The sequence below is a fragment of the Meriones unguiculatus genome, chromosome 8 (assembly GCF_030254825.1).
Source record: "Meriones unguiculatus strain TT.TT164.6M chromosome 8, Bangor_MerUng_6.1, whole genome shotgun sequence".
In the NCBI taxonomy this organism is placed as follows: Eukaryota; Metazoa; Chordata; class Mammalia; order Rodentia; family Muridae; genus Meriones; species Meriones unguiculatus.
In genome coordinates, this window is record NC_083356.1 from 13,259,452 (window position 1) to 13,285,536 (window position 26,085).

Here is a 26,085-nt window from a genome sequence, read left to right on the forward strand (position 1 = left end):
GCCGTCTGCTGTCGCGTGGGTCTGACGTCAGAACGGCGGGAGTCCCAGTTCAGGCGTCTGGGGTGTGCGGGTTGGCCATGGGACACACACATTCTGTGGGTCAATTTGTCACGGTCCGTGAGGCCGGAGGACGAGCGCCGGGTGGCGGATGAGCACTGGGAGGACGCGTGGTGTGGCCTCTTGCCCCACGAAACCTGAGGCGCGGATGCCGAGTTCTCAGCCGTGAAGCGACGAGCGGTCGGCCATTTGGCTCTGCCCACCCGCAGTCGCTCTGGTCTTTGAGAGCTTGAGGTGCCTCCTAGGTGCAAAGTTTGCCAGTCGGGGGTCCAGGACTGAAGAGTAGATATGGCTAGCATCACCCAGCTGCTCGATGACCTCTGCGAGGCTCTCTTACCTGTTGCCCAGGCTCGCCCTGGCCAGCGCAGCCTGAACAGGAAGAGGGCCAAGCTGAGCCTTAAGAGGGTAGCCTACGATACCCTCTTCGCAAATCTCTTTCAAGAGGAGTCTCTCCAGCGGCAGCCTGACTCGTCGAAGCTCCCAGTGAAAAACAAGGTCCTCATGCTGTCCTTCGATTTGAGGGTGGGCGGCTTGGGGCCAGAGGCCGACCGTTTGGAGGAGCTTGTGGAGAAGCTGGAGGCAGCCCCTGACTGTCCTTTTGTGGAAGTGGAGTCAGTGTTAGACCTCTTGGTTCGGCTGGCAGGGAGCGGCCCCCCTCAAGTGCTGCGGAGAAAACGGGATTACTTCTTTAACAACAAGCACGCGGGCAGAAACATACCTTACAGCGGCTACGATTGCTATGACCTGAGTGTGTTTGAAATGGACGTTCAGTCACTTATTTCTGGGGAGGAGTATTTGTGTCATAACATGGTCCAGGAAGCACTGCAGGTGATGGAGGCTGCTCCAGGCACTGGCCTGCCCACTGTTGGGCTCTTCTCAGTTGGTGACTCCTGTGGTGACAGGTTTGAGAGAGACACCCGGGTCTCACTCTTTGGTGCACTTGTGCACAGCCGCACCTATGACATGGATGTGCGACTGGACCTGCCCCCTGTGCCGGACAGTGCGGACTTCTCTGGACTGGCCATTAAGGTAGTATTCTTTCCCCTCCAGTAACCCTAGAGGTTTGGAAAATGCCTTTGACCTTTGACTACGTAAATGCTGGCAAGCTCCTGTCCAGTCAGGTAATCAGATTGTCCTGAGGCAGAGGTGTTGGCGAGGATTTGCTGGCATCTTCTTGCACAGGGGTGTTCTAGCTGCTCACCTGCAGGTGAAAAACAGCATGGAATCTTATATTTTACTTCAAGAGCGAGTCGCTTCCCTAGTGCTGTTCATTTAAATTCAGATGAATTAAAACGAAGTAAAATCTGTTCTTCAGTTGTAGAAGTCACATTTTTAAATATGCCTAGTATGCATGCTTTTTGGTATACTTTCTCACTTGTAACATGCAGTCCTCCACCGCAGGCACTGAGTAAATTGTCATTGTCTCTTGTGTTTTATTACTTTGTAAGTTCTGTTAAGAGGACAAACTGTTACTATTCAGGGTTTTTTTTATTATTATAAAATATTTAGGTTAAGCAGAATCTTGTTGTATATAAACTTTTCCAGGTTTAGTATAATTTTCTTTTTCTCCTGAAGACTGACAGGATGTGGTGGGTAGAGACAGGGTTTCAGTGTAGCTCAGGCTGGCCTCAAACTCCTGGAGACCCTCTTGCCTCAACTACAGAGTGCTGGAGTTTCCATATGATTTTTTATGCTGTTTTCCTTAAACTGAGGCCATCTTGTACAGAAATCAAAAATTGAAACCTGTTTTTGTTTTGTGATTTTTGAGATAGGGTTTCTCAGTGTAACAGTCCTGGCTGTCCTAGAACTCGATCTGTAGACCAGGCTGGCCTTGAACTCACAGAAATCCACTTGCCTCTGTCTCCCCTCCCACAAAATCATGTGCCACCACACCTGGCAATACTTTATTATTATTATTATTATTATTAATTATTTTTTTTTTGAGGTAGGTCATTTTGGCAGCTCAGTCTGGTTCTACGGGCATGCACCACCATACCTGCCTAGAAACTGATATCAGAATACTTGAATTCTTTATTTGATTCATTGTGGAGGGGTGCATTGTGGGGTACATAGTAACTTGAGGAAAAAAAGATAATATTTTGCTAAGTCTGTCCCAGATATGGATAAAGTTCTAGAATGTTATATCACACTTTATGTTTACTGAATGCAAACATAAAGAGAGAGATGCTGAATTACTTTTCTGTGTGGTCTCCAGGTCCCACAAGTTGTGGATCAGTGGGAAGATGAAGGGTTCCAATCAGCTTCCAATCTAACTCCAGACTCCCAGTCTGAACCAAGCATGACTCCAGATTTGGACCTGTGGGAAGCTGTGCTCACGTATGAAGCCAGCAAGCGGAGGTGCTGGGAGCGCATTGGATGGTATGGGACCCTTTCTTTGCCTTTAAATGCACTGTGCCTTTGCCCATATCAACAGCTTACTTGGACACCCCAGGCAGTTGTGTTAGCTGGCAGTTGTCTTTACTACTTTGTGGGTTCTTTTTCTCCATCCTTTACCTCCACCCCCCACCCCCCCCGATTTACCCCCTAACACTAGATAGAAGGATAGGAGTGAGAGGAAATAGTAAAATCCCTGAATTTAATTTTTTTCCTTTTGTTTCTTCTTTGACAAACTGCAACCAACACTGCCTATGGGGCTCTAGCATTTATCTACCCCTCTGAAAAGTTCCCAGAATTCCAATGTCACAACTATCTGCAGCTGGCAAAATCACATCTCTGCTAGAGCATGAGAGACAAATCATAGTCAGTGGCTGCGGACAGTCCAAAGCAACCCCATATCCCCACATCTGGGATTAAAATGAAAGCATATATTTTTTAAATAATTTATTTAACTTTTATTTTATGTGCATTAAAGTGTGAAGGTATCAGATCCCTTGGAATTGGGGTTACAGACAGTTGTGAGCTGCCATGTGGGTGCTGGGAATTGAACCAGGGTCCTTTGGAAGAGTAGAAAGTGCTCTTAACCGCTGAGACATCTCTCCAGCCCCGAAAGCATGTTTTTATATTTCTGTGTTTTCAAAGAAACCAAAATTCCAGAATGTTGTCTGTAGAAACATCAGTGTTAAGATTAAGAGGTTGACATTTCGGGTAAGCTCGTGAGAGAAGTAGAGGGGAAAGGAACACCTCTACCCTTCAGCCTCAGTGGAGTTGACTCTGCGGTTCATACTTACTCAGTCTCTTTCCCCCAGGACTCTTAGACAGGTGTGTAGAGTGGCTAGTACACTGTGTGGTCAGTGCCTGGGAAATATTCCAAGAAGCCATGGATGTGGTGCGTTCTGCTGGTAGAAGCATCGGCCACAACAGCCCTTCCCTGAGTGTATCTGAGTGTACTCTGTGTGTATCTGGGTTCAGGGGTCTCTGTCTTCAGTTCCTCTCATGGTCTGAGTTGGTACCCTTTGGAAATACCCAGAATGAGAATTGAGGACACTTGTTCATGGAGCCCTCTACACACCCTTTTATTACTCAGTCTGGGAAAACAGTCGAGAAGCACCGAAGAAAGAAGTCAGGGCGGGAGGCGCCGTCCATCCTGTGATGCAGCCTCTGGGTGCCCTCTGCAGGCTCTCTAGGGATCATGGGGAGTGATAACGCCTTTTTGTGTGTAGGGCACTGCCCATATTTGAGGAACTTTTCTAGATATGGGCATCAGTGCCCATTTGGATCCCTTGAGGGATGGCCAGCTCCATGCTTTGTAGCTTAAACGCTGTTTGTAGCCTTCTCTGTCCTGTAACTTCACAGTAGGGTTTCGATCCTGTCTTGTTTGTATATAGCAAGTGCTCCTCCTTTCTACCAACCTCTTACAGGTTGAAAAATTGATCTTATAGCCTGCTGCTTTATTTTGTAAATATTTATTAGTGTTATTTCATCTGTAACTTATCTGGGTCATTGTTTGGGAGACATGGTCACTTAGCTCATTTGTCTTCCATTGTGAACACACTGCATCCTTCTGGTGTTCTTTAAAGCACAGAGAGACAGGCACTCATGGAGGGCAGGAGCCTGGAGCCCAGAGCTGATATAGAGGCCACGAAGGGGTGCTACTTACTAGCTTGCTCATCATGGCTTCCTCAGCCTGCTTTCTTCTGGAGTCCAGGACCACTAGCCCATTACTTGTGTAGGCATTACCTACACTGGACTGGGTCCTCCCACATCAGTTATTAATTAAAGAACTCATGAGTTCCTAGCCTGACTTTTTAAAAAAATGATGAAATGTGATATGGAAGTATAAGCCAAATAAACCCTTTCCTTGCTAAGTTGCTTTAGTCATAGAGCACCAGCACAAAGTAGCACTCAGGCAGTGTTTCCTGCAAGAAGGGCTGTATTCCCAAAGTGTTGTTTAAGATAGGGTCTTGCTGTGTTGCTCAGGCTAGCCTCAAATTCCTGAGCTCAAGGGTTCTTCCTACCTCAGCCTCTCACATAGCTAGTCCTATACTTATGCATCACTACTCCTGGCATCTGAGGAATTTTTATGTAGGGTCTTAAGACGAAGAACACTACCCCAAGAGATTAGTCAGACAGAAATCAAGAAAGGGGCTAGAGAGATGGCTCAGTGGTTAAGAGCATTGGATGGTCTTCTAGAGGACCCAGGTTCAATTTCCAGCATCTATATGGTAGCTCACAGCCCTCTGTAGCCCCAGTTCCAGAGGATCTGGAACTGTTGTCTGTTGCATGGGATCCTCTATGGATCCCATGGGAGTCACATAACTTTATCTCCCCTTACCCACTCAGACATAGAAAAGATAAATTTTAAAAAGGGCCAGGCAGTGGTGGCACGCACCTTTAATCCCAACACTTGGGAGGCAGAAGCAGGCAGATCTCTTAAGTTTGAGGCAAGCCTGGTCTCTACAGAGTGAGTTCCAGGACAGCAAGGGCTGCACAGAGAAACTGTCTCAAAAAAACAACAACAAACATAACGACAACCAGACCAAAAAAAAAAAAAAAAGATCAAGAAATGGGCCTGAAGAGATAGCTTGGTAGTTAAGAGCACTGGTTGCTCTTCCAAGGGACCCAGGTTCGATTCCAAAACCCACATGGCAGCTAATTGTAACAAATGTCAGAAGGGGATCTGATGCTCTCTTCTGGCCTCTGAGGGTATGAGGCATGCGTGTGGTACACAGACACACATCCAGTCAAGTACCCATGCATATAAAGTAAAAAGAAATTGTAAATCAAGAAACTTGAGGTAGGAAATACCTTTGTTGGGTTCAAAGCATTAGTTAAACAGGTTTTCCATGGGTATTTTGTGTGGGACAGAGTCTCACTATATAGCCCAGGGTGGCCTTGAACTTGCCCTGTTGCTCAGGCTTCATGATGGCTCATGGTTAGGTTACTTTCTGAGGACACAGTTCCTCCACACAAGTGCATGCAGTGTGGGTATAGCATGTGGAAAGTGCACTGTGGAGGAGATGGAATGTGCTGGATAGTAATAATGTGCAGAGTGCTGGGGGCTGGAGTGAGGATGGAAAAGGCAGAATGTGGGGTTCAAGAGATGGCCGTGGTTAAGAGCACACACTGCTTTTGCAGAAGACCTACTTTTAGTTCCTGGCCCCCACATGGGGCATCTCACAGTTGCCTGTAACCCTAACTCAAGTGAAATGGATCTGAGGCCTCTGGCCAATTTATATGGTGTTCACACACACACCTAAAGTAAAATAAAGCGTTTAAAAAACAACCTCATGCAAAACGAGCACTGTGGCGGACATACAGTGCAGAGCCCCACTAACTAGCTTATGCTTGCTTCCTTGCCCTCTCTTTCTTTTTGATAGGGACTTTTTATGTAACCTAAGCTAGCTATGAACTCAGATCTTTCTGCCTTAGTCTCTTGAGTAGTGCCACTAAGTCTGGGTATGTACTAGTGCCCTTAATTTTTTTGTAAATATATTGTTTATTTGATGTGTATTGGTATTTTGCGTGCATGTATGTCTGTGTGAGAGTGTTGGATCTTCTGGAATTGGAGCTACAGACAATTGTAAACTGCCATATGGGAATTGAATCCAGGTCCTCTGGAAGAATAGCTAGTGCTCTTAACTGCTGAGCCACCTCTCCAGCCCATTTTTTTCCTATTTTAAGTTAACATGCAGTTTTTTGTTTTGTTTTGAGATGGAGTTTCTCTGTGTAACCCTGGCTGTCCTGGAATCTGCTCTGTAGACCAGGCTGGGTCACCTAGCTGTCTATAACCTTAATTCCAGGGGATTTGATACCCTCTTATGGCCTCTGCAGGCATTGCATGCATGTGGAACACAGACATACATATAGGCAAAACACCCATATACACCCATATTAATGAAATAATGGGGCTGGAGAGTTGGCTCAATGATTAAGAGGACCTGAGGTTCAATTCCTAGCACCTACATGGTGGTTCACAACCATTTGTAATTCCAGTTCCAGGGAATCCTTTCTGTGGCCTCAGCAGGTACCAGGCATGCACGTGGTACACATACATGCAAAGTAACCCCCCTAACTATATATATATATATATATATATATATATATATATATATATATACACACACACACACACACACACACATAGATACAACACACAAGAAGGGTACAACTCTGTGAGTCATGGCATGTTTTGTTGACCATGAGTGGGTGTTGCTTTGGGCACCTCGGCATTTGTCTGAGAAACTCAGTTGTAGCCTGGTGAAAACACACCTGGCATTAAGGTATATGCTGTTCCATCTGTTCATACTCTGCTCTTCTGTCTTCCTCACAGGCCCCCTGGTCACCGAGAGGAGCCCTACCTCACTGAGGCAGGGAGGGATGCCTTTGACAGATTCTGTAGGCTCTGTCATGGAGAACTACAGGCCCTCAGTGGAGGCCTACTACAGGCTCCCAAGCCTGTGCTTGTGGAGGAAAGCGAGCTGGTGAAAGACTCACTGAATGTTCTGCTGGGTGTTGTGTCTGCTACATTTTCCCTTTGTCAGGTGAGAAGGGCTCACAGCTATCATGGGACCAACCTTGTATGGAACAGCCTGGGCTCTCCAGGCCTGCTCAGCATGCTAGGGGGTAGGTTGAGATCCAGTGCTATGAGTGGCAGGGAAGGCCAGCTCTGTGGGCTGATTAAAGATAGCCACAAATTAGGCTGGGTATGTAAATCAGTGTTGGGATTCTTAACTAACATGTGAGAGGCCCTGGGTTCATTCCCCAATACTGTAAAACAAAACAGGAATTCTGTTTGAATTTTAAGAGTGTTGACTTATTAATGTTCTTTAAATGATTGAACAAAAGATATTAATCACTCATGATCAGTGAGATAATAGAAAGTATTCCATCTACTCCCACTTGCATCCTAGGATGGGAAAGTCCAAATTTGTTCTTTGTATGTGTCCAGTTGTACTACACCATTTGTTGGAAAAGTCATCCTAGTGGAGGATGATGGCTCATACCTGAAATCCAAGCTTTTGGGAGGCAGAGGCAGGAGGATAACAACTTTGAGGTCAGCCTAAGCTACATAGTGAGACCTTGTCTATAAGAGAAAAAAATAGGAAAATGATAAGAAGCAAAGCTAAGGCTATCCTGATACCTTCCTCCCTTTACTTTTATTTGCTTGCTTGTTTTGAAGTCCTGATCCTCTTCCTTTGCCGTCTGAGTACAAGGCTTTCCTCTCCTGTTGAGTGATCGTGCCATCTCTGATGAAATTTGAGGTGGTTGTGGTATCACACAACTTAATCCCACCATCTTAGATTTGGAAATAGGAAAATCAGGGTTCACTTTTGACTATATAGTTATGGCCAGCTTGGGCTGCATAAAACTCTCTCAAATCAAAAATAGGGCTGGGGAGATGGCATAGTTGGTAAAATGTTTGCCATGCAAGCATGAGAACCTGAGTTTTAAGTCTCAGTCAGTGAGGACCCACATGAAAATGCCTCAGTTCTAACACTCGGGAGGCAGAGGTCAGCTTGGTCTACATACTGAGTTCCAGCCCAAACAGAGTTGCACAGTGAGACTCAAAAAACCAGTAACAGTAATGTGGAGAGGAGAGGCAAGGTGGCTCAGCAGTTAAAAGCAGTTTACCAGCCAGGCATAGTGATACACACCCTTTAATTCCAGCGCTTGGGAGGCAGAGGCAGATCTGTATGAGTTCAAAGCCAGCCTGATCTACATAGTTTCAGGACAGCCAGACAGCCAGGGTTACACACACACACACACACACACACACACACACACACACACACACAAATACATACATATATAAAAACTAAATAATAATAAATATAAATAAAGAACCATGAGGCATGAGAGTGAGTCTTTAGTTTCTGTTTTACTCTGTTAATTTGTACAGGAAGTTTAATAGTCTTCCCATTGATGGGGATGAAACCAGGGCCCACACATGCTAGGGAAGCCACTGGGGTCAGGATTTTTTCTTTTGATTTTTCAAGATGGGCTTGCAGGAACTTTCGGGCTTTCAAGACTGGCTGTCCTGGAACTTACCCTGTAGGTCAGGCTGGCCTAGAACTCACAGATACCTCCTGCCTGTCATCTGTTGGGTTTAAAGGTATGCACTGCCACCACCTGTCTGGGTCCAGGATTTCATTTATTTTTCTTTCTTTCTAATTATTTATTCATTTATTATGTATATAGTGTTCTACCTGCCAGAAGAGGGCACCAGATCCTATTAATAGATTGTTGTAAGCCACTATCTGGTTGCTGGGAATTGAAATCAGGGCTTCTGGAAGAACAGCCAGTGCTCTTAGCCTCTGAGCCATCTCTCCAGCCCTCAGGATTTTTTTCAAGGCTACAAGTTTTTTTTTGTTTTTTTCTTTTTAAAAACTTACTTATTTTTTTATGTATATGAGTTTGCTGAATGTATATCTGTGAATGTGTATCTGGTACCTGTGGAGGTCAGGAGAGGGCATCGGATTCCCCTGGGACTGGAGTGAGAGGTGGTTGTGAGCTGCCGCGTGGGTGCTGGGAACCCAACCCAGGTCTTCTGCAATACTAGTAAGTGTTCATAACTGCTGAACCATTGCTCCAGCCCCCTGTTGTTTTCTTAAGCTGTCAAAACACATGTAAGACAGAAGTTACTAGTGTATTCTATTAGGAGGCCATGACCACAGACTCACTGTTCAACTTCTTGTTGGTTGATTTCTATTTTCTAGAGTCAGGTTTGTTACTTTATATAAGTAAGAAGTTTTGCATTTGGTCTGGGCTATGTAATTTGTTGACATATAGTTATCTCTTGTCTGTTGTGTGTATTATTGGGGATGGAACTCAGGGCCTGGCACATACTAGTCAGATGCTCTACCACTGAGCTACATCCCAGCCCAGGTTTTTTTCTTTTTTAATTACATTTATTTACTTGGTGGGAGGGGCAGGGACATGTGTCAGAGTGTGCATGTAGAGGCCAGAGGGCAGCTTTTGGGAGTTGGGTCTTTCTAGGACATGAGTCCTGGAGATTAAACTCAGGTAGGTCATCAGGCTTGGTGGAAGCACCTTTACCTGCTGTGTTAATTAGGCTTCCTATTGCTATGGTAAAACACCATGACGAAAAAGGCATTTTGGGAAGGAAAAAGGCTTATTTGGCTTAACACACAATCTGTTACTGAGGGGAGTCAGGGCAGGAGCTCAAGTAGGGCAGCAATCTGGAGGCAGGAACTGAACCGTAAGCCATGGAGGAGTGCTGCTTACTAGCTTGCTTTTATGGCTTGCTTGCCTTGCTTTCTTACACCACCTAGGACTTCCTGTCCAGTGACCTGGGCCCTCCTACATCAACCATCAGTCAAGAAGATGCACTATAGGCTTGCTTACAATTTGATAGGAGCGCTCCAATCTGATAGGAGCGCTTTCTCAGTTGACTGTAGCCAATGCCAAGCTGACATTTAAAAAAGCCATTGTACCTGCTGAGTCATCTCGCTGGCCCAGATTCTTTCTTACAAATTTTTTTAAAGACAGGGTTTCTCTGTGCAACAGATGTCCTAGAACTCGATAGACCAGGCTGGCCTTGAACTCACACAGAGATCTATCTGCCCCTGCCTCCTGAGTGCTGAGATTAAGGAATGCACCACATACCCAGCAATAATTGTTGTTTTTGAGATAAGAGTCTCTGTGTAGAACAGGTTGGACTCAAACTCACTATCCACCTGCTTGCTAGATTACAGGGATGAGCACAATGCCCAGTTTATAATATATAATATTATATAATATATAATTATATACAATATATTTATATATAATATAATATATATTAATGCATATATACTTTAAAATTTGCTAGTTTGGGAAATTAGAACTGCATTTCTTTTTTTTTTTTAAATGATTTATTGAATTTTAACTTACGTGCATTGGTGTTTTGCCAGTATGCATGTGTGAGAGTGTTGATCCCCTAGAACTGGATTTACAGACAGTTGTGAGTTGCTATATGGTTGCTAGGAATTGAACTCAGGTTCTCTGGAAGAGCAGCCAGTGCTTCTAAATACTGAGTCATCTTTCTAGCCCCTCAACTGCATTTCTTTTTGTAATTTCATTTTTTGTTGTTGGTTTTGTTTTTTGTTTTTTTTTTCGAGACAGGGTTTCTCTTGGCTGTCCTGAACTCACTTTGTAGACCAGACAGAGATTCGCCTGCTTCTGCCTCCCTGAATGCTGGGCTTACAGGTGTGTGCCATCATGCCTGGCTTGTAATTTCTTAAGGTAGACAGTATGGTTGTTGATGTTTCTTTTGCAGTATAGACATTTACTGTTAGTACTTTTATTCTGATGCTGTTTTCATCGTACCTAAACTGTTTTGGTTGTACTGAGCCCTCTGAGGTAACTTCTGTCTTCTACAGCTTTAACAGTATTGTAGGGAGTGCACCATGACAAGACTTCAGTAATTTTTTTGGACAGGATCTGGGAAGCCAGTACGTAAGGGTTAGTAGCAGGTACATTCCAAGAAAGCTGTCCATGTGTACTTCTTTTTCCTTCATTTTAAAAGTTATGTGTATGTGTCTGTACCTGGGCATGGGTTTGTGCACGTGAACACAGTGTCTTTGAGGACCAGAAGAGGGTATCTGGTCATGTAGAGCTAGAGCTACATGGGGCGTAGAACCAAACTCAGATCTTCTGAAAGGAGATCTCTCTCTAGCTTTTGCTCTTTTTTTTTTTTTTTTTTTTTTTTTTGAGACAAGGTTTCTCTGTGTAGCCTTGGATGTCCTAGAACTCACTTTGTAGAGCAGACTGGCTTCCAACTCAAAGGTCCACCTTCCGTTGCCTCCCGAGTGCTGGGAGTAAAGGTGTGTGCCACCACTCCTGGGGTTTGTGTTTCTGTGTCAGTAAACCAGAAGAGGGTGTTGGTTTTCATGGAGCTGGACTTAAAGGTAGTTATGAGCTGTCTAGTGTTAGTGCTGGGAACCAAACTCAGGTCCTCTGCAAGTGTAATACTTGTTCACTTACTGCTGAGTCATCTCTCCATCCCCTTGGCTTGTATTTTGCTTTCTGTTTGTGTGTCTTGGACTTGGGGAATTTTGGGAACTTTGTATGTCAGATGGGCCCATGGGTGAAAAGAAATCACATCACAGTGGGGTCTGTGGGCATACTTGAAAAAAAAAAAGCCTCTTATTTACATGTCTTACATCTTTTTTTCCCTATTCCATCCCAATCTCTTCCAACAGCCCAACACTAGGTAGGAGAAAGTGTTAGTGGGAGAGGGGCCGCACTAGCTGCTCCTTCCTGCTTAGGGAGTCAGTCCAGTCCTCATATCAGGAGATCTCCAACTTCTTGTCTCACAGCAACAACCAGGAGCAGCCTTGTTCTTTCTCCTCTCCACACTCTGGTCTCTGGCATTTATTCTCTCTTCAGAGTCCTCAGATTTAAACTATCTGTAGCTGGCAAAGAGCTCCTCTCAGAGCCTGCACAAAGCAAATAGTCTGCTGCTATGGACCATCTGAATCAGTCTCACAACCCACACCTGGGACCAAAACAAAAACATGTTTATATCCACAACAAGGTCTTGGTGTCTGGCCTCTGTAACTCCTTTCTTCTGCTCTGTAGGCAACTCAAGCCTTTGTGGTGGAGCTGGGTGTCCATGTGTCAGGTGCATCTCCTGAGAGTATCAGCAGCATCCTTTCAGAGGTGGCGGAGTATGGAACCTACTACACACGCCTGAGCCACTTCTCTCTGCAGCCTGTCGTGGGCTCCGTGTGCAGCAGGGGCCTTGTGTTCCAGGTATGCCTTTGTGAGAACCACGCTATCTTGACAGAAGAATCACGAATTCAGAATTCTAGGTTCTGAGTCCCTGAGTCCATCTTAAGAAGCTGGGCGGCTTGAGATTGTCTTACTTATCTGTTAGTCCACTCACTGCACCTCTGTGTCAATTGTATTTGGGTAAAGGCACAGAGGGAGGCAGGCGTGAACACTTTGGGAATTTGAGGGCAAGGACCAAGTGCTATAAGGTGGGAAAGCGAGATACAAGCCCCCTGCTCCCCATTGTCTTGTATGGTGTATGGCAAGGTGGATCTCCTGTTTTAATGGGTTGATTCTTGAGGTACCCAGGATTTTCTGTATATTGAAAAATTTGTAGCTGGCTTGTGTGCTGGTACACTCTTCCAGGGTCTGGGATGGCGAGGACAGGTATGCAATTGAGCAGTGTTGTGTAGAAAGCATGGGCAGTTATGTGTATGGGGGGGGTAGCTTAGGAGGAGGTGGGCTACACAGGCCCCTTCAAGCTCTGATATGTGGTAAAGTCAGCAGACAAGGGATGGGGGCACTATCCCACGTAATTTTCAGGGGTGTATTAGGAGCTGCATGGGAAAGACCAGAGGTTTCAGGTGTTATAGAATGGGTCTGAGAGGGGACTCCATGGGAGGTGAGGCTGTGGTTCCTGGTTTCCTGGGATGTTGGGAAGATAGGTGAAGGTGGATGGACAGGATTTGTTTCAGGGTGACCCTGTGTCAGTGTGATGCAAGGGGCCAAAGCTGCATCTGTATAGATCACTAATCCTAACCTATGTCTTCCAGTAAAGCATCTTCCTCTTGGCTGGGCTTAAGCCATAAATGGCCACTGCTTGGGAAATGGGGTCACCAGGCTACAACATGGAAAAACAGCTCTGTTTTCTATTTTGGGTTGCCCTTCTAAGCCCTGAGCACATGATTGTCTCCATGTCCCAGCTGTACTTCTCCTACTTGCCCACAGGCCTTCACCAGTGGCCTTAGGAGGTATTTGCAGTATTACCGGGCCTGTGTTCTCTCCACTCCGCCTACCCTGAGTCTCCTTACCATTGGCTTTCTCTTCAAGAAACTGGGCCGGCAGCTCAGGTAAGCCTCAGCACTGGCCTAGCATGGTGCTTTCAGGACAGTAAGAGCCAGCTCTGCTCCCTGGCAAGGACAGCCCAAAAGAACAGTCCTTGGTTGTCTGTGCAGTCCATACACAGCTGGTCACTGTGTGCCATGGAATGTGACTGCTGTCTGCCTATAACAACGGCCTTGCCTGGCCCAGGGATTCCTGCCTCAATAGCACTGCGGGGAGAGAAGGCAGTGGACAGCCTCTCTCATAAGCTCATCAATAAGCAACCAGGCATGGTGTCTCTTGGCAGGTGCTATCCTTTGAAAGTTGGGAGTGACAGATAATATGGGAGGAGGACATTCTCTAGGCAGCAAAGAATTGGGGGGTCATGTGAAACACAGACTGCAGTGGGGTAGAGGGTAGGGGTTCATGAGGGTGATTGGTACTCATCCTAGTCAGACAAGGTGGTAACAAGGCAGAGGTTTCAAATGGTACCTCTGAGTGTGGGGCTAAGGAATCAAGATGAGAATGAGGTGGGGCGTTGGGTCCACCCAATGAGTGTGGATGTGTTAGTGCCACCTGGGAGGACAGCACAGGAAACAGTGCCAGGTAGGGGTCCAGTAGAGTGCTTAGGTCTGGTTTGTTGGAGGTACAAGTAGTTTTTAAAGCCTGTGTAGACCAGTTACTTAGGGGAAAATGAATATTTAGCTTGCTCAGTCTGATCTGGTTCTTGGGACCCCGAGCTCCTGTCATCTGATCTGATCCTGATTCTGTGTCTAGGTACTTGGCTGAGCTTTGTGGTGTTGGCACTGTATCCTTGGCAACCAGTGGAGAACCCAGAGCTGTGTTCCCCACCGTGAGTCCTTCCTTTCCTCAAGTATGAGCATGCATGCCTCCCCTGAGTTGTACATCCTTGTCAAGTTGGCTACTGTGGTCTGCTAGTCATCTTGCCTAGATAGACAGTGTGCCATGTGCTGCAGTGACTATCACCCATCCTGCTGCTTCTCACTGTTGTAGGGAGTGAAGCTCCTGTCCTACCTCTACCAGGAGGCACTGGATAACTGTAGTAATGAGCACTATCCTGTGTTGCTGTCTCTGCTGAAGACCAGCTGTGAGCCCTACACACGGTAGGTGATGAGTGGCCTGTACTGGCCATGCCCAGTCTCCCTGTAGTGATGGGGGAAGGCTTCACTTAGACCAAGTATGTATTTGAGTTTCCTATTGTCTAAGATGCACTGGGTGCTGGGGTCCATGTGGAAGCTGGATAAACAGACCTAGTAAGTAGGAGATATACCCACCCATAGTGTCTTATTTCACTCTGTGGACTGGCCACACTCAGTTGACCCCGCCTGTTTGCCACACCTATCCTGCAGCCCTCCACACCTGCCTACCTCTCCTCTTCTCCCTAACCCCTGTGCCCCATTACCCTACAGGTTCATCCACGATTGGGTGTACAGTGGAGTCTTCAGAGATGTTTATGGGGAGTTCATGATCCAAGTTAACCATGAGTACCTCAGCTTCAGAGGTAAGTAGCCCTGACTGCTAGACTGTGCCCTCTGCCTGGGGTCAGGGCCATCCAAACTACAGATCATCATGTTCTGTTCATGTTCTGTTCAGACAAATTTTACTGGACCCATGGCTACGTGCTTATTTCCAAGGAGGTGGAGGACTGTGTTCCTGTGTTCTTGAAACACATTGCCCATGATGTGTATGTCTGTGGGAAGACCATCAACCTATTGAAGCTCTGCTGTCCCCGGGTGAGGGTCCTGCTGGCTGGGTGAAGGGCTTGAGTATAAGTGAAAGGCCAGGTCTGTCCAGGGACAGTCTGACTGGTAGGTGCTAGTGTGCTTGCTGCCACAGTCCTCTGCATGGGAGATGAGATCCCATGTGCTCCTCAGTTTCTGATTCCACCTCTGCTGTATGGTGTCTCCATTGTTGGGCTACTTGTTTTGTGAAGCCATCAAGGGTTTCAGCTGCTTCCAGATTTAGCAATGAACTTTTCAAGAGAAAAATGACCATCTGCATACATCACTGAAAAATTGGGAGCAAGGCTTGGTTGTTTGTTTGTTTTTTAAAGATTTATTTATTTATTATGTATACAGTGTTCTGCCTGCATATACACCTGCATGCCAGAAGAGTGTATCAGATCACATTATAGATGGTTGGGAATTGAACTCAGGACCTTTGGAAGAACAGCCAGTGCTCTTAACCTCTGAGTCATCTCTCTAGCCCCAGTACTTGGTTCTTGTTCTTGATCTAGGTCATACACTTACTGAAGCTCTTCTTCCTCTTTGGCAGCACTACCTTTGTTGGTCTGATGTCCCTGTCCCTCGGATCTCAGTTATTTTCTCTCTTGAGGAGTTGAAGGAGATTGAGAAGGACTGTGCTGTCTATGTTGGGCGGATGGAGAGAGTTGCACGTCATAGCTCCATCAGCAAGGAGGAAAAGGTACTTGGCTGCAGGACTTTGGGCTTTCTCTGCACTTCCCCTACACTTCCCTTCCCTTCACTTGAGGTTTTGGGCTGATGGAGTTCCCATACCCCATGGGTGTTCCCGTGCCAATCTGGACGACAACTCCTGGCCTGGTGCCTGGTGGTCAATAGTGGGCAGTTAGGCAAACTCAGAAGCAAAAGAAGTACTGGGTGTGGGGCCTGTCAGGCAGAGTGGTTCTGTCTGTGTTTCTGTTCTGGTAGTATGTGTAGGTTGGGACCCCCAAGGTGCTTGGCCGTGTGTCAAGGAAAATCAGAAAAAATCTGGTGACAGTTGTTCAGGCCAGGGGCTTTGTCTTTTTTTCTGGGCAGCCTTACCTGCACTCCAGGTTTTACCAACATGGGTGGCTCCATTTGGAAATTCCAGGCAGCAAGGCCTATAAAGTTCCTCCACTTGGGTAACCTTTACTGGGTTTACGCCTGGAAGCAGTACCATAATTCCCCAGTGTCCCCCAGGAGGAGAGGTTAGTGAATGACCAGGGCTGATGACAAGAACTTTTTCCTGGCTTGGTGTCTAATGGGTAACAGGAAGAGACCCAGGTAAGGATAGACTCAGGAGCAGGAATGCTCCACGAGCCTTCATTTATTTCTGGGTACATAGTCATCTCCTGTTCACTGCTCCAAGCCAGAGGTCTCTGTCCCCCAGCCTTGGGTGAAGCATCACCTGTGAACATTCTGTATAGGTTGGGAAGGGTACCTGTTAACAGTAACCAGCAGCATGTTGTTTTGGATTGCCAGTTCTCTCCATATTATCCTAGGGGAAGGGATGAGGCGTTATGATGGTTTACATATTGTCTTTTAGGAATTGCGTATGGAAATTGCAAAACAAGAACTAATTGTTCATGCCCGAGAAGCAGCATCCAGGGTCCTGAGTGAGCTGAGTGGTGAGTGTAGTTCCAGGTCTTTCTTTCCTCTGCTGTGCTGGTCCCTGCTGGGCTCCTCACAACTGCATATGTCTCTCACCTTTTCTTGAAGAGCGGCAGATGTCAGAACAGATGGCTCTGGACACCCGGAAGCGAGAGCAGTTTCAGCGGCTGAAGGAACAGTTTGTGAAGGATCAGGAGGTGGGTGTTCTGGGTTCTGGGTGGTTATGGCTCCTCTTTGATTTAGTAAATGTTCTTGTTAACTAAATAAACCCAGTCTCTGTGTGGTGATTTGGTTATACAGCTCTTTAGGATTAACAGCAGCTTTACCAGAAGATATATCAATAGTAAATTTTAATCAACTCTTGCAACATATATTCCTAGACAAGGTGTGTCTTAGTTACTTTTCAATTGCTTTGGTGAAATACCATGACTGAGGCAACTTATAAAAGAGAGTGTTTGTGCTGTGTAGCGACGCCTGGCAGCCAGACAAGAGGAGCTGGAAGATGACTTCAGCTATGCCCGTGAGCTCCGAGACCGTGAGAAGAGGCTAAAGGCTCTGGAGGAAGAGCTGGAGAGGAAGGCCAGGTATGGCTGTATGGCTGCAGGTCCCATGCTGCTGGCTTAATCCTACTAGTGATAGTCATTTTACATTGTCATTTTTTCTTTGATGCTAGGGATCAATTCCAAGACCCCCAAGTGCCCTACCAATGAGCAACATCCCTAACTTGTTATTTTAGTTTTTATTCTGAAAAATCAGACATAGGTCAAGATAGAGACACTAATCTGCTAAACCAGGATGCTGTCCTGGGCTAAGGGGTTAGAGCTCTTAGGCTATGCTCTGAGGTTCAGTCCTAGTGCACATAACTGTATTAATATTATTTATTATTGGTGCATAAGATTATTATGGTGCCATGGAGCCAACCTTGGGCCTTTTGCAAGCAAGTTAGCACTCTACCATTGAACCACATCCCCAAGGTCTGGCTTTAAATCTACAGTCCTCCTGTCTCAGCTCCCGAGTGCTGGGATTACAGGTATATGCTACCACACTTGCTCTGTTTATCTTAAACAACTTTGGTATGCTTATTTTAAATCTGTTCCTGGCCCAACAGAGCACTGGGCCATTAATCTAGCATGGTTCTTGAGTCTATTTCCTCTTTGTGTCATTAGCTTGCCATAGAAACTGTCTCATTGATCAGTAGAAGGTTTTTATAGCAGGAACTGGCTACATCTTGCATGGTGCCCTTGGATGCTCAGCTGTTCAAGCCTTCGATATTATTTACAGAGCAAATGAAGAGCTTGCCTCTTGCATGTGCACACACATGTGAGTAGAACCACATATAAGAGGAACCACAAATAAGAGGAAAACCAGGCAAAGAGGGACATGTTCCTGGCTTGTGCCAGCCAAAAAAGAGATGGTTAATTGGGCCTAGATGCCCAAAATTGGAGGCTTGGAATCCCTGGGTTTGTTTTGGTTTTGTTGTCAGTCTCCATTTCTCTTGGGTTTGAACTTGCAGGATGGGAAGATGTCTACTGTGCAGTAAAGAAGATGTGGCCTGGTTCCAGAGGGCTGGTCCTTGGCCACCTGCTTATTCTCTTGTCTCTGGCCATGTACATTTTCCTTCTGCTAATTTGTCCAACAGATAGTTGCCAAGTACCATGTGGGCATCTGTCCATTAGAGCCTTTCAGTCTGGTGGGAAGCAAGGCCCTTCCTGGGAGCCCAGGCTGTTGTGGGGAAGATGGAGGACAGAAGCCTGGGGAGGGAGCCCATGTGGAGAAACCATCTTAATCTGAGCATGGCTGCCCACCAGATGGTACAGAGTGGTTGTGGTGACCATGTCCTCTCTGCATGTGGCTTCAGGCAGGCGCTGGTTGACCATTATAGCAAGTTGTCTGCAGAGGCAGCTCGTCGAGAGCAGAAGGCTCTATGGAGAATCCAGAGGCGCCGGCTAGAAAATGCACGGCTTCGTTTTCTCCTAGAAGATGAGAAGTGCATTCAGGTATGGTAGTAGTGTTAGCTGCCAGGCTTGCACTCATGTATCAAGTCATCCTGTTGCATAAGGGTACCGATGACACTTACTGAGGCTCAGGCTTCCAGTCAATCCTGGACAGTGTGAGTGGGCAGCAGGGCTGATGGCATATGTGATGGATGAGGGGTACTACGTGAAGGCTGTGGTGTGTGCCGGCTCTGCTGGTCACTTTACAAAGCTGTTCTCTTTTCCTGTTGGCTTGAATTCCAGGAGATGCTGAGAAACATGGAGGCTCACCAGCCCCAGGAGCCAGTGAGTGTGTTCCCAACCACATGCGCTCAGTTAATAGACTTTAGCAGTATCTTGTGAGTCTTGCTGGGATGCTGAGTTAAATGCTTTGGCTTGGTTGTCCTTATGTCCCTCCACACTTAGTAGGTGTTGACCACTTGCTGAGCTCACCTTGGGGAGATGGGGTTAAACGACTGGAGGGGTTCAATATGTTCTGTGTTTCAGGTCACATCTCCAGGTCCTGAGCATGCAGAGGAAGGCCATAGCTGTGATCTGGGGTCCACAGAACTGCGTTGGGATTGTCAAAGCCCAAGTGCATCAGCACCATCAGCCCTTAACTCTGCCGCAGAGGGAGTGGATGGCTCTGGGGCTGGACAGGCAGAGGGAGCTGGGCCATTCTCAACTGGTCTCAGCATCACCGACTTTCTGCCCATGGGCCCTGGGGCTGAGCAGCCTGTGAATAGCATTGAAGCTACCTTCTTAGAGGTGGCACTGCAGACCATCTGCTCAGACCTATCCCCTGTACCTCCTGGGCCAGCACTCACAGAAGCTGCCCTCCCGCCTGCTCAGTCAGAGTATGACTTTAATACCATACTGAGGCCAGCTCTGGCTACCTCCTCTTCACCAGGATCCTTTCAGGATGTCCAAAATAGCTTGGACAGTGAAAAGCAGCATCTGTCAGGGGACATGCCTACAAAACTGGATGCATGTGCTCATGACATGCAAGAGACTTTGCCTTGCCTGCATTCACTCAAGCATGTCACTCCTGAGGAGGGGAGCTTCCAACCTGTTGGGCAGGTCCTTCCACACATTTCAGGGACTGCTGTCCATACAGAGAGCCATGCTTCTAGAATGGGTCCTTGCCAGCAACTTGGCACTTCCAGACACGTGTCAGATGCCAGCATCAAGGTTGGGGAGAACGTGTCAGAAGTGGCTCCTTCTAGGCCACGGTGGAACATTCATGGGCACGTGTCAGATGCCAGCATCAAGGTTGGGGAGAACGTGTCAGAAGTGGCTCCTTCTAGGCCACGGTGGAACATTCATGGACACGTGTCAGATGCCAGCATCAAGGTTGGGGAGAACGTGTCAGAAGTGGCTCCTTCTAGGCCACGCTGGAACTTTCATGGACACGTGTCAGATGCCAGCATCAAGGTTGGGGAGAACGTGTCAGAAGTGGCTCCTTCTAGGCCACGCTGGAACTTTCATGGACACGTGTCAGATGCCAGCATCAAGGTTGGGGAGAACGTGTCAGAAGTGGCTCCTTCTAGGCCACGGTGGAACATTCATGGACACGTGTCAGATGCCAGCATCAAGGTTGGGGAGAACGTGTCAGAAGTGGCTCCTTCTAGGCCACGGTGGAATGTCCATAGACACGAGTCAGAGACCAGTATCAGGATTGGAGAGAACATGTCAGATGTGGCCCCTCAGACTCATGGATGTACTCAGCCTTCTTTGATTCTGGAGGAGCCCTTGCCAGAAGCTGAGCCTGACCCACTGGGACCCCATGGGTGTTCCCCTGCCTGTATGTCCCAGTCAGTCCTTAGTGTGGAAGCACAGAGCTCTGCTTTAGCATGTGTGCCACAACTACCTGAAGAAACGAAGCCTACCACCTGTCCTGGCCCTGGCAGCACAGAGGAAGGCAGCCTACAGACCACACCCCCTGTTGTGGCTGAGCCTAGCATGCCAGGAAATGGCATCCTTGAAGAGACAGGTCAGAGTGGGCAGTGATGGGCAGTTTGGGACCGTGGCACCCTGGAAGGCATTGTCAAGCTGTCTCCTGTGATCTTTGTCTGTCAGCCAGGATTGAGTTGTTGCTGTGGAGGTTCCTCCTGGAGGGGTTCTCTGGGCCAGCCTCACTGTTTCCTCAAGCAAGTGCTGGGCACTAATGCCCCTTCTACCCATTTTTTGTCTACCCAGGCCCAGGAAGTAGGGATGCTGAAGACCTTTCTTCAAATTTGCCTCCAAGCTCACAGGTTGGGAGCATGCAGGGAATATTACCATGTGTGGTTCCCATGTACCCATTTCCTTACTTTCAGCACAAGCAGGGGTGGGGGCCAGGGAGTAGTGTACTTCGCAGGGATGCAGTTCTTTAAGGTTGGCCTCTTTTCAAAAGGACGAGACCACTCTTCCCAGCAGCCCGGGCACTTGTGAGGAGGTCTCAGGCACAGAGGCTGAGGCTAGACGATGGGGCAAGGAACAAGCCTATCTGGCAGACCTGGCGAAGTTATACCACCTAGAGCAGTATCCGGACAGCTACGAATCCATGTGTGAGTGGGCCAGCTACAGTGGGCAGCTGAGGGTTGGGGGTGCTCTGGGCCGGTTCAGCTTCAGCAAGTCTGTTTTGTTTCCCACAGCAGAGCCTCCTGTTGCTCACCTGGTACACCACATGCTTCCCCGGGCCTTTGCTTTCCCTGTTGACCCCCAAGTTCAGTCCGCGCTAGACGAGACTGCGGTGCAGCTAAGTGAGCTGCTGACGTTGCCTGTACTTATGAAGCGCTCCCTCATGGCACCTCTGGCTGCCCAGTGAGTGCTGCCACCTGCCCAACTGCAGCCGCCTGTTAACTCCCGCCTGCCATGCTAACTTCCGGCTTCCCTCCACCAGTGTCACCTTGGTGAACAAAGCTGCAGTTGACTACTTCTTTGTGGAGCTGCACCTGGAGACACACTTTGAGGCTCTGCGGCACTTCCTGCTGATGGAAGATGGAGAGTTCGCCCAGTCCCTTAGTGACCTGCTCTTCGAGAAGGTCACTCTAAGATGTAGAGTTGGGATCAGGCCGGCCCTGGATAGGATGTGGGTGGCTGTTGGACTCAGGTCCTGCCAGCCATGCCATAGTCCCTAGCAATATGGTGATATAGTACTGCTTGGGCAGAACTTGGGTTGCTGGGCAAGTAGGAGGGGCAGGGCATAAACCTGGGACTCCTTGGAACATTTTTTTCTTCACTTCTTTAGCTAGGGGCTGGGCAGACGCCTGGAGAGCTGCTCAACCCACTGGTCCTTAACAGCATCCTGAGCAAGGCACTGCAGTATAGCCTCCATGGGGACACTCCCCACGCTACCAACCTGTCCTTTGCCCTCAAGTACCTGCCTGAAGTGTTTGCCCCTAATGCCCCTGATGTGCTGAGCTGCCTGGAGCTCAGGTACAAGGTCAGCAGTGTCCTGCCCTGGGTGTAAAGGGGAGGCATGTCGTAAGCTGCAGATACTAAGAGGGGCTTCCTGAACAGGTTGACTGGCCCCTCAACATTGTTATCACCGAGAGCTGCCTGAACAAGTACAGTGCTATCTTCTCCTTCCTGCTGCAGCTGAAGCTCATGATGTGGACACTCAAAGACATCTGCTTCCACCTCAAGCGCACAGGTGAGGCCTAGCCTAAGTCCATCCCATGTGTGGCTTCAGGCCGCCACTCACCCTCTATCTTCTTCCCCAGCCCTAGTGAGCCACACAGCTGGCTCAGTGCAGTTCCGACAGCTGCAGCTGTTTAAGCATGAGATGCAGCATTTTGTGAAGGTCATCCAGGGCTACATCGCCAACCAGATCCTGCATGTCAGTTGGTGTGAGTTCAGAGCCCGCCTAGCTGTAGTGGGTGACCTGGAGGAGATCCAGCGGGCCCATGCTGAGTACCTGCACAGGGCTGTTTTCAGGTGAGACAGGCACCTGGACTTGGGTGTGCCCAGGTCAGGCTGGGCAGACCACCAGCAGCTCTACCCTCCACTAGGGGCCTACTGACAGAGAAGGCAGCCCCAGTCATGAACATCATCCATAGCATCTTCAGCCTGGTGCTCAAGTTCCGAAGTCAGCTCATCTCTCAGAACTGGGGCCCAGCTACTGGTCCCCGTGGGGCCGAGCACCCCAATTTCCCACTCATGCAGCAGTCCTACAGTACCTTCAAGTACTACTCCCACTTCCTCTTCAAAGGTGAGCTCTCTTGTTGGGCTGGGCTGGGCTGCTGGGGGGGGCAGGGGCAGGGGCAGGGGCAGGGTGGGCAGGAGCCTGAGAGTTGGATGCCTCTCCAGTAGTGACCAAGCTGGTGAACCGCGGCTATCAGCCCCACCTGGAGGACTTCTTGCTTCGCATCAACTTCAACAACTACTACCAAGATTCCTGAGGACAGACAGGATCGTGGTGTGCATGCCTGTTTGACCTGGCTGGGGCTCGAGCAGTGACCACAGATAGACCTATAAAGGCTACTTTATTCAGAAGCCTGGGACATTCAGCAGGTATCAGGCACAGACCCTGCCCTTTGGGGCAAGATGCACAAATAGGTCACAAGCCTTACTTCGCCCTGTTTGTGTTACTTATAAGCATGAGACTGATATCCTGGCATGAAGCGCTGTGTGCTGGGAGCATGTTGAGGACTAGGCCAGGTCAGTACTGCTAAGACGGTATCAGACAGAGATGGGTCAGGTTTGACTGGAGACCTCTGCCGTCATGGAGAGACTGTGAGGGCAGGCATCGAAGTGGTCTCAGCAACTCAGCAGCACTGGGGTGGCCTCGGGAGACTCCAGACTGGTGGGGCACGCCGAGGCCTTTATGAGGATCATGTTACACAGAGTTCTGCTGCCCAGAGTGGTGGCCTGCTGCTATAGGAACACTGCTCATCAGTGGTCCTTGCCCCGGCCTCAGGGCTTGTGGCCTCAGTGGCCGCCTCTTCCCTTTGGTAAGGAGACTCGAGCAGCTTCAGCACACGTCGCACCTAGGAGAGCAGGTGAGAAGAACTGGGTGAGGGTGTATTTAATGATAGGCTCCTGGGAGGAAGGGGGACAGGCATAGGCGTGTGCTTGCCTCTGAAAAGTCTCCGTTCTCAGCAGCTTCAATGGCATTCTGTGCAATATAGTTCCTTAGGACGTACTTGGGGTTGTTGGCATGCATGATGCGCACACGTTCTGCCTGCCAGGCAGCAGTGTCTCCAACACCCTCCTTCTCTTTGTCCAGACGGGTTCTGGAATCAAATTCCTAGCTAGTTTTCCCCCAAAAGAATAGCAAATTCCATGCCCCCCAATTCCGGGCCTTCTGCAGCCACCCCTGCTGTGGCTATTGTGTCAAGGAGGCAGTACAGACGGTCCTGGAAGCTGCCTACCTGTACTCCTGTAGCCAGGTTTTCCAGAGGTCTGTGTTCTTGCGCTGGAGCTCAGCGGGGCTCAGCTGTTCTAGTCGTGACTGATGCTCCACACGCTCTAGCTCCTTTGTGATGTTTGCTTGAGTGCCGATGAGTGCAAAGAGCTGTGGGTTTGACTGTGCAAGCATCAGCATCATAGAGAGCTGCCTGCAGGGAGGGGTGGTATGAGAAGTACCTCAGCCAGGAGCAGCCATGTGACTCAGGTGCTGAGGCAACTTACAGATTTCTCCCTTCCCACAACACTGCAGTTAGGGCAGGGACCATCTACCTGGGTGTGGTTCTACCAAAATCTCAAGTGCCATTTCCTCTTGGTGGTTACTGCTCCATTCCCCACTAAATTCCTTTTTGCACAACCAGCCTCTGGATTACTATATGAAAGCCGTAAACCACTACCACCATTCTCCGAATTTCCTCTTAGCAGATCTATAGGAGGTGGTGTAGGGAGGGGCACACCAGTCCATCTGTGTCCTGCTTTCTTCCTGTTGGTGCCCTGGTCTTCAATGCTGCAGAAATGTGACATTGCATTTCATACCCAACAATGAGGCAGTTGTGAAGGACTCTGGCTGTCTGTCTCCAACCTCCCTGCTGCTCCCCTTCTGAAAACAAATTCTGAGGGTGGACTCACCTGGGATCCATCTGGGGTCGGAAGGCAAGTCTCAGCTCTTCTAGAGAGGCGCACTGGGAGGTCAGCCTGGTTAGAAACTCTGCTGAATCTGACGGTTCAGCTGGGAAGGAGCTCAGCACACAGAAGGTGTTCGTGAAGTCAGCACCTGCAAAAACGAGCTGCTCAGGGCTGGGAGGCCGATGGTGGGTAGCTCACCCCCAGCCATTTCCTAAGCCACCAACGCGTCTCTTCCTAGTCCCTAATAGTTCACCTGAAAAAATGGATTGACAATGGCAAAAACCAAGGCTAGCATGGGACCCTCAGTCACAGTGCCTCCCTAGAGCACCTTGACACACTGTAGCTGTCAGCCTGACCTGGCATTCATCTTCATCTGGAACCATGCAACCTAAGCAACATATAAAGTAAATGCAAGATGATGGCTTCGTGGATAATGGTGCTTGCTGCCATGTGTACTGGCCCAAGCTGGATCTCCAAGACCCATGTCATGGAAAGAGCCGATTTTTGCAAGTTGTACTACTTCTACCATGTATGCTATCGCGTGTATGCACATACAATAATTGTTTTTTTCTTTTGGTTTTTCAGGGTTTCTCTGAGTTCCAGGATGTCCTGGGACTTGCTCTGTAGACCAGGTTGGTCTTGCATGCACAAAGTTCTGGGATTAGAGGCAAGCACCACCACCACTGGGCAAATTTCTTAGAATTATAAAATGAGGCTGGGCTGTGGTGGCATATGCCTTTAATCCCAGCACTTGGTAGGTACAGGCAGGTGGATCTTGAGTTTAAGGTCATCCTGGTCTTGAAAAACTAGAATTAAAAAAAGAAAAGAACAAAAAAGCACAGAGAAAACTTGTAGGAAACAGTTGTAACCGAAAATGGATTACCCACCTCTGTAAAGGAGAGGCAAACTAAGAGATGGAAACAAAGAGGTGCTGCAGCCCCACTGTTTTCTATAAAATGCCTGCTTTACACTCAAAGTGTGTTGAAAATGAAAAGATAAAAACCATCCATGCAAATAGGATCTAAAGAGGCTGGGTACTTGCAATGCTTTCAATGCCAGCAATAGGCATGTCTCTGAGTTCAATGCCAGCCTGGTGTGTGCTCAGTTCCAGAACAACCAGAGCTACACAGAGAGACCCTATCTCAAAACAAAACAAACAAAAAAAACAGCATTCAGGAGGCTGATGCAGGCGGAGCACAAGTTCAAGGCCAGCATGGGCTAGAATGTTTTCTGACAAAAAGTTCACAATTCTAAGACCAGGAACAAACCAAAGATGCTCATTTTAGCCACTTCTCACTACAGTAAGCTAAATAATGATCTACTAATCCCATTAACTGTGTGCTCATAAGAACTGAAAGCAGGAACACAAACCAGTAACTATTTACATTTTCAAAGCTGTACTATATACAACAGCTAAGAAAACCCAAGGGAGCATTGCCATAGAACTGGATGGTCAGCATCAAAAATAG

The 26,085-nt window shown here is 48.0% G+C and overlaps 2 protein-coding genes across 4 annotated transcripts in view; one reads left to right on the forward strand and one right to left on the reverse strand.

Moving 5' to 3' along the window:
- On the forward strand, nt 1-24,350 carry Tubgcp6 (tubulin gamma complex component 6). 2 transcript variants are annotated; one of them, XM_060388851.1, is made up of 25 exons: nt 2-1,086; nt 2,273-2,436; nt 6,788-6,998; nt 12,040-12,213; nt 13,180-13,301; nt 14,050-14,125; nt 14,287-14,396; nt 14,703-14,794; nt 14,887-15,026; nt 15,568-15,717; nt 16,561-16,642; nt 16,734-16,822; nt 17,094-17,209; nt 18,484-18,622; nt 18,863-18,904; nt 19,106-20,591; nt 20,798-20,853; nt 20,994-21,147; nt 21,235-21,403; nt 21,483-21,624; nt 21,831-22,025; nt 22,103-22,235; nt 22,306-22,519; nt 22,594-22,793; nt 22,892-24,350. In XM_060388851.1, exons 1-25 carry the CDS (start codon nt 346-348, stop codon nt 22,981-22,983), a joined length of 5,289 nt encoding a protein of 1,762 aa, XP_060244834.1. In that variant the 5' UTR covers nt 2-345; the 3' UTR covers nt 22,984-24,350. The 2 variants fall into 2 exon arrangements, 1 of the variants encoding a protein (XP_060244834.1); XR_009593595.1 differs by lacking the exons at nt 22,594-22,793; nt 22,892-24,350 and having other exon boundaries at nt 1-1,086; nt 21,831-22,018; nt 22,306-22,443.
- The window catches only part of Selenoo (selenoprotein O), a 10,483-nt gene continuing 7,448 nt past the window's right edge, over nt 23,051-26,085 (reverse strand). The window contains exons 6-9 of one of the 2 annotated variants that reach the window (XM_021638993.2): nt 24,620-24,764; nt 23,956-24,141; nt 23,661-23,817; nt 23,051-23,571 (exon numbers count right to left, since the gene is read on the reverse strand). In XM_021638993.2, the coding sequence (XP_021494668.1) occupies nt 23,407-23,571; nt 23,661-23,817; nt 23,956-24,141; nt 24,620-24,764 (653 nt within the window). In that variant the 3' untranslated portion in view covers nt 23,051-23,406. Of the gene's footprint in view, nt 23,572-23,660; nt 23,818-23,955; nt 24,498-24,619; nt 24,765-26,085 lie in introns of those variants that run through there. The other variant, XM_021638994.2, reaches the window with a different exon arrangement.

What these genes read in the sequence shown, in the direction of transcription:
- Tubgcp6 (XM_060388851.1), top strand. Translation starts at nt 346, where the DNA reads ATGGCTAGCATCACCCAGCTGCTCGATGACCTCTGCGAGGCTCTCTTA. An exon ending in CTACATTTTCCCTTTGTCAG is followed by an intron (nt 6,999 to 12,039) that starts GTGAGAAGGGCT and finishes TCTGCTCTGTAG; the next exon opens with GCAACTCAAGCCTTTGTGGT. An exon ending in TGGCATCCTTGAAGAGACAG is followed by an intron (nt 20,592 to 20,797) that starts GTCAGAGTGGGC and finishes TTGTCTACCCAG; the next exon opens with GCCCAGGAAGTAGGGATGCT.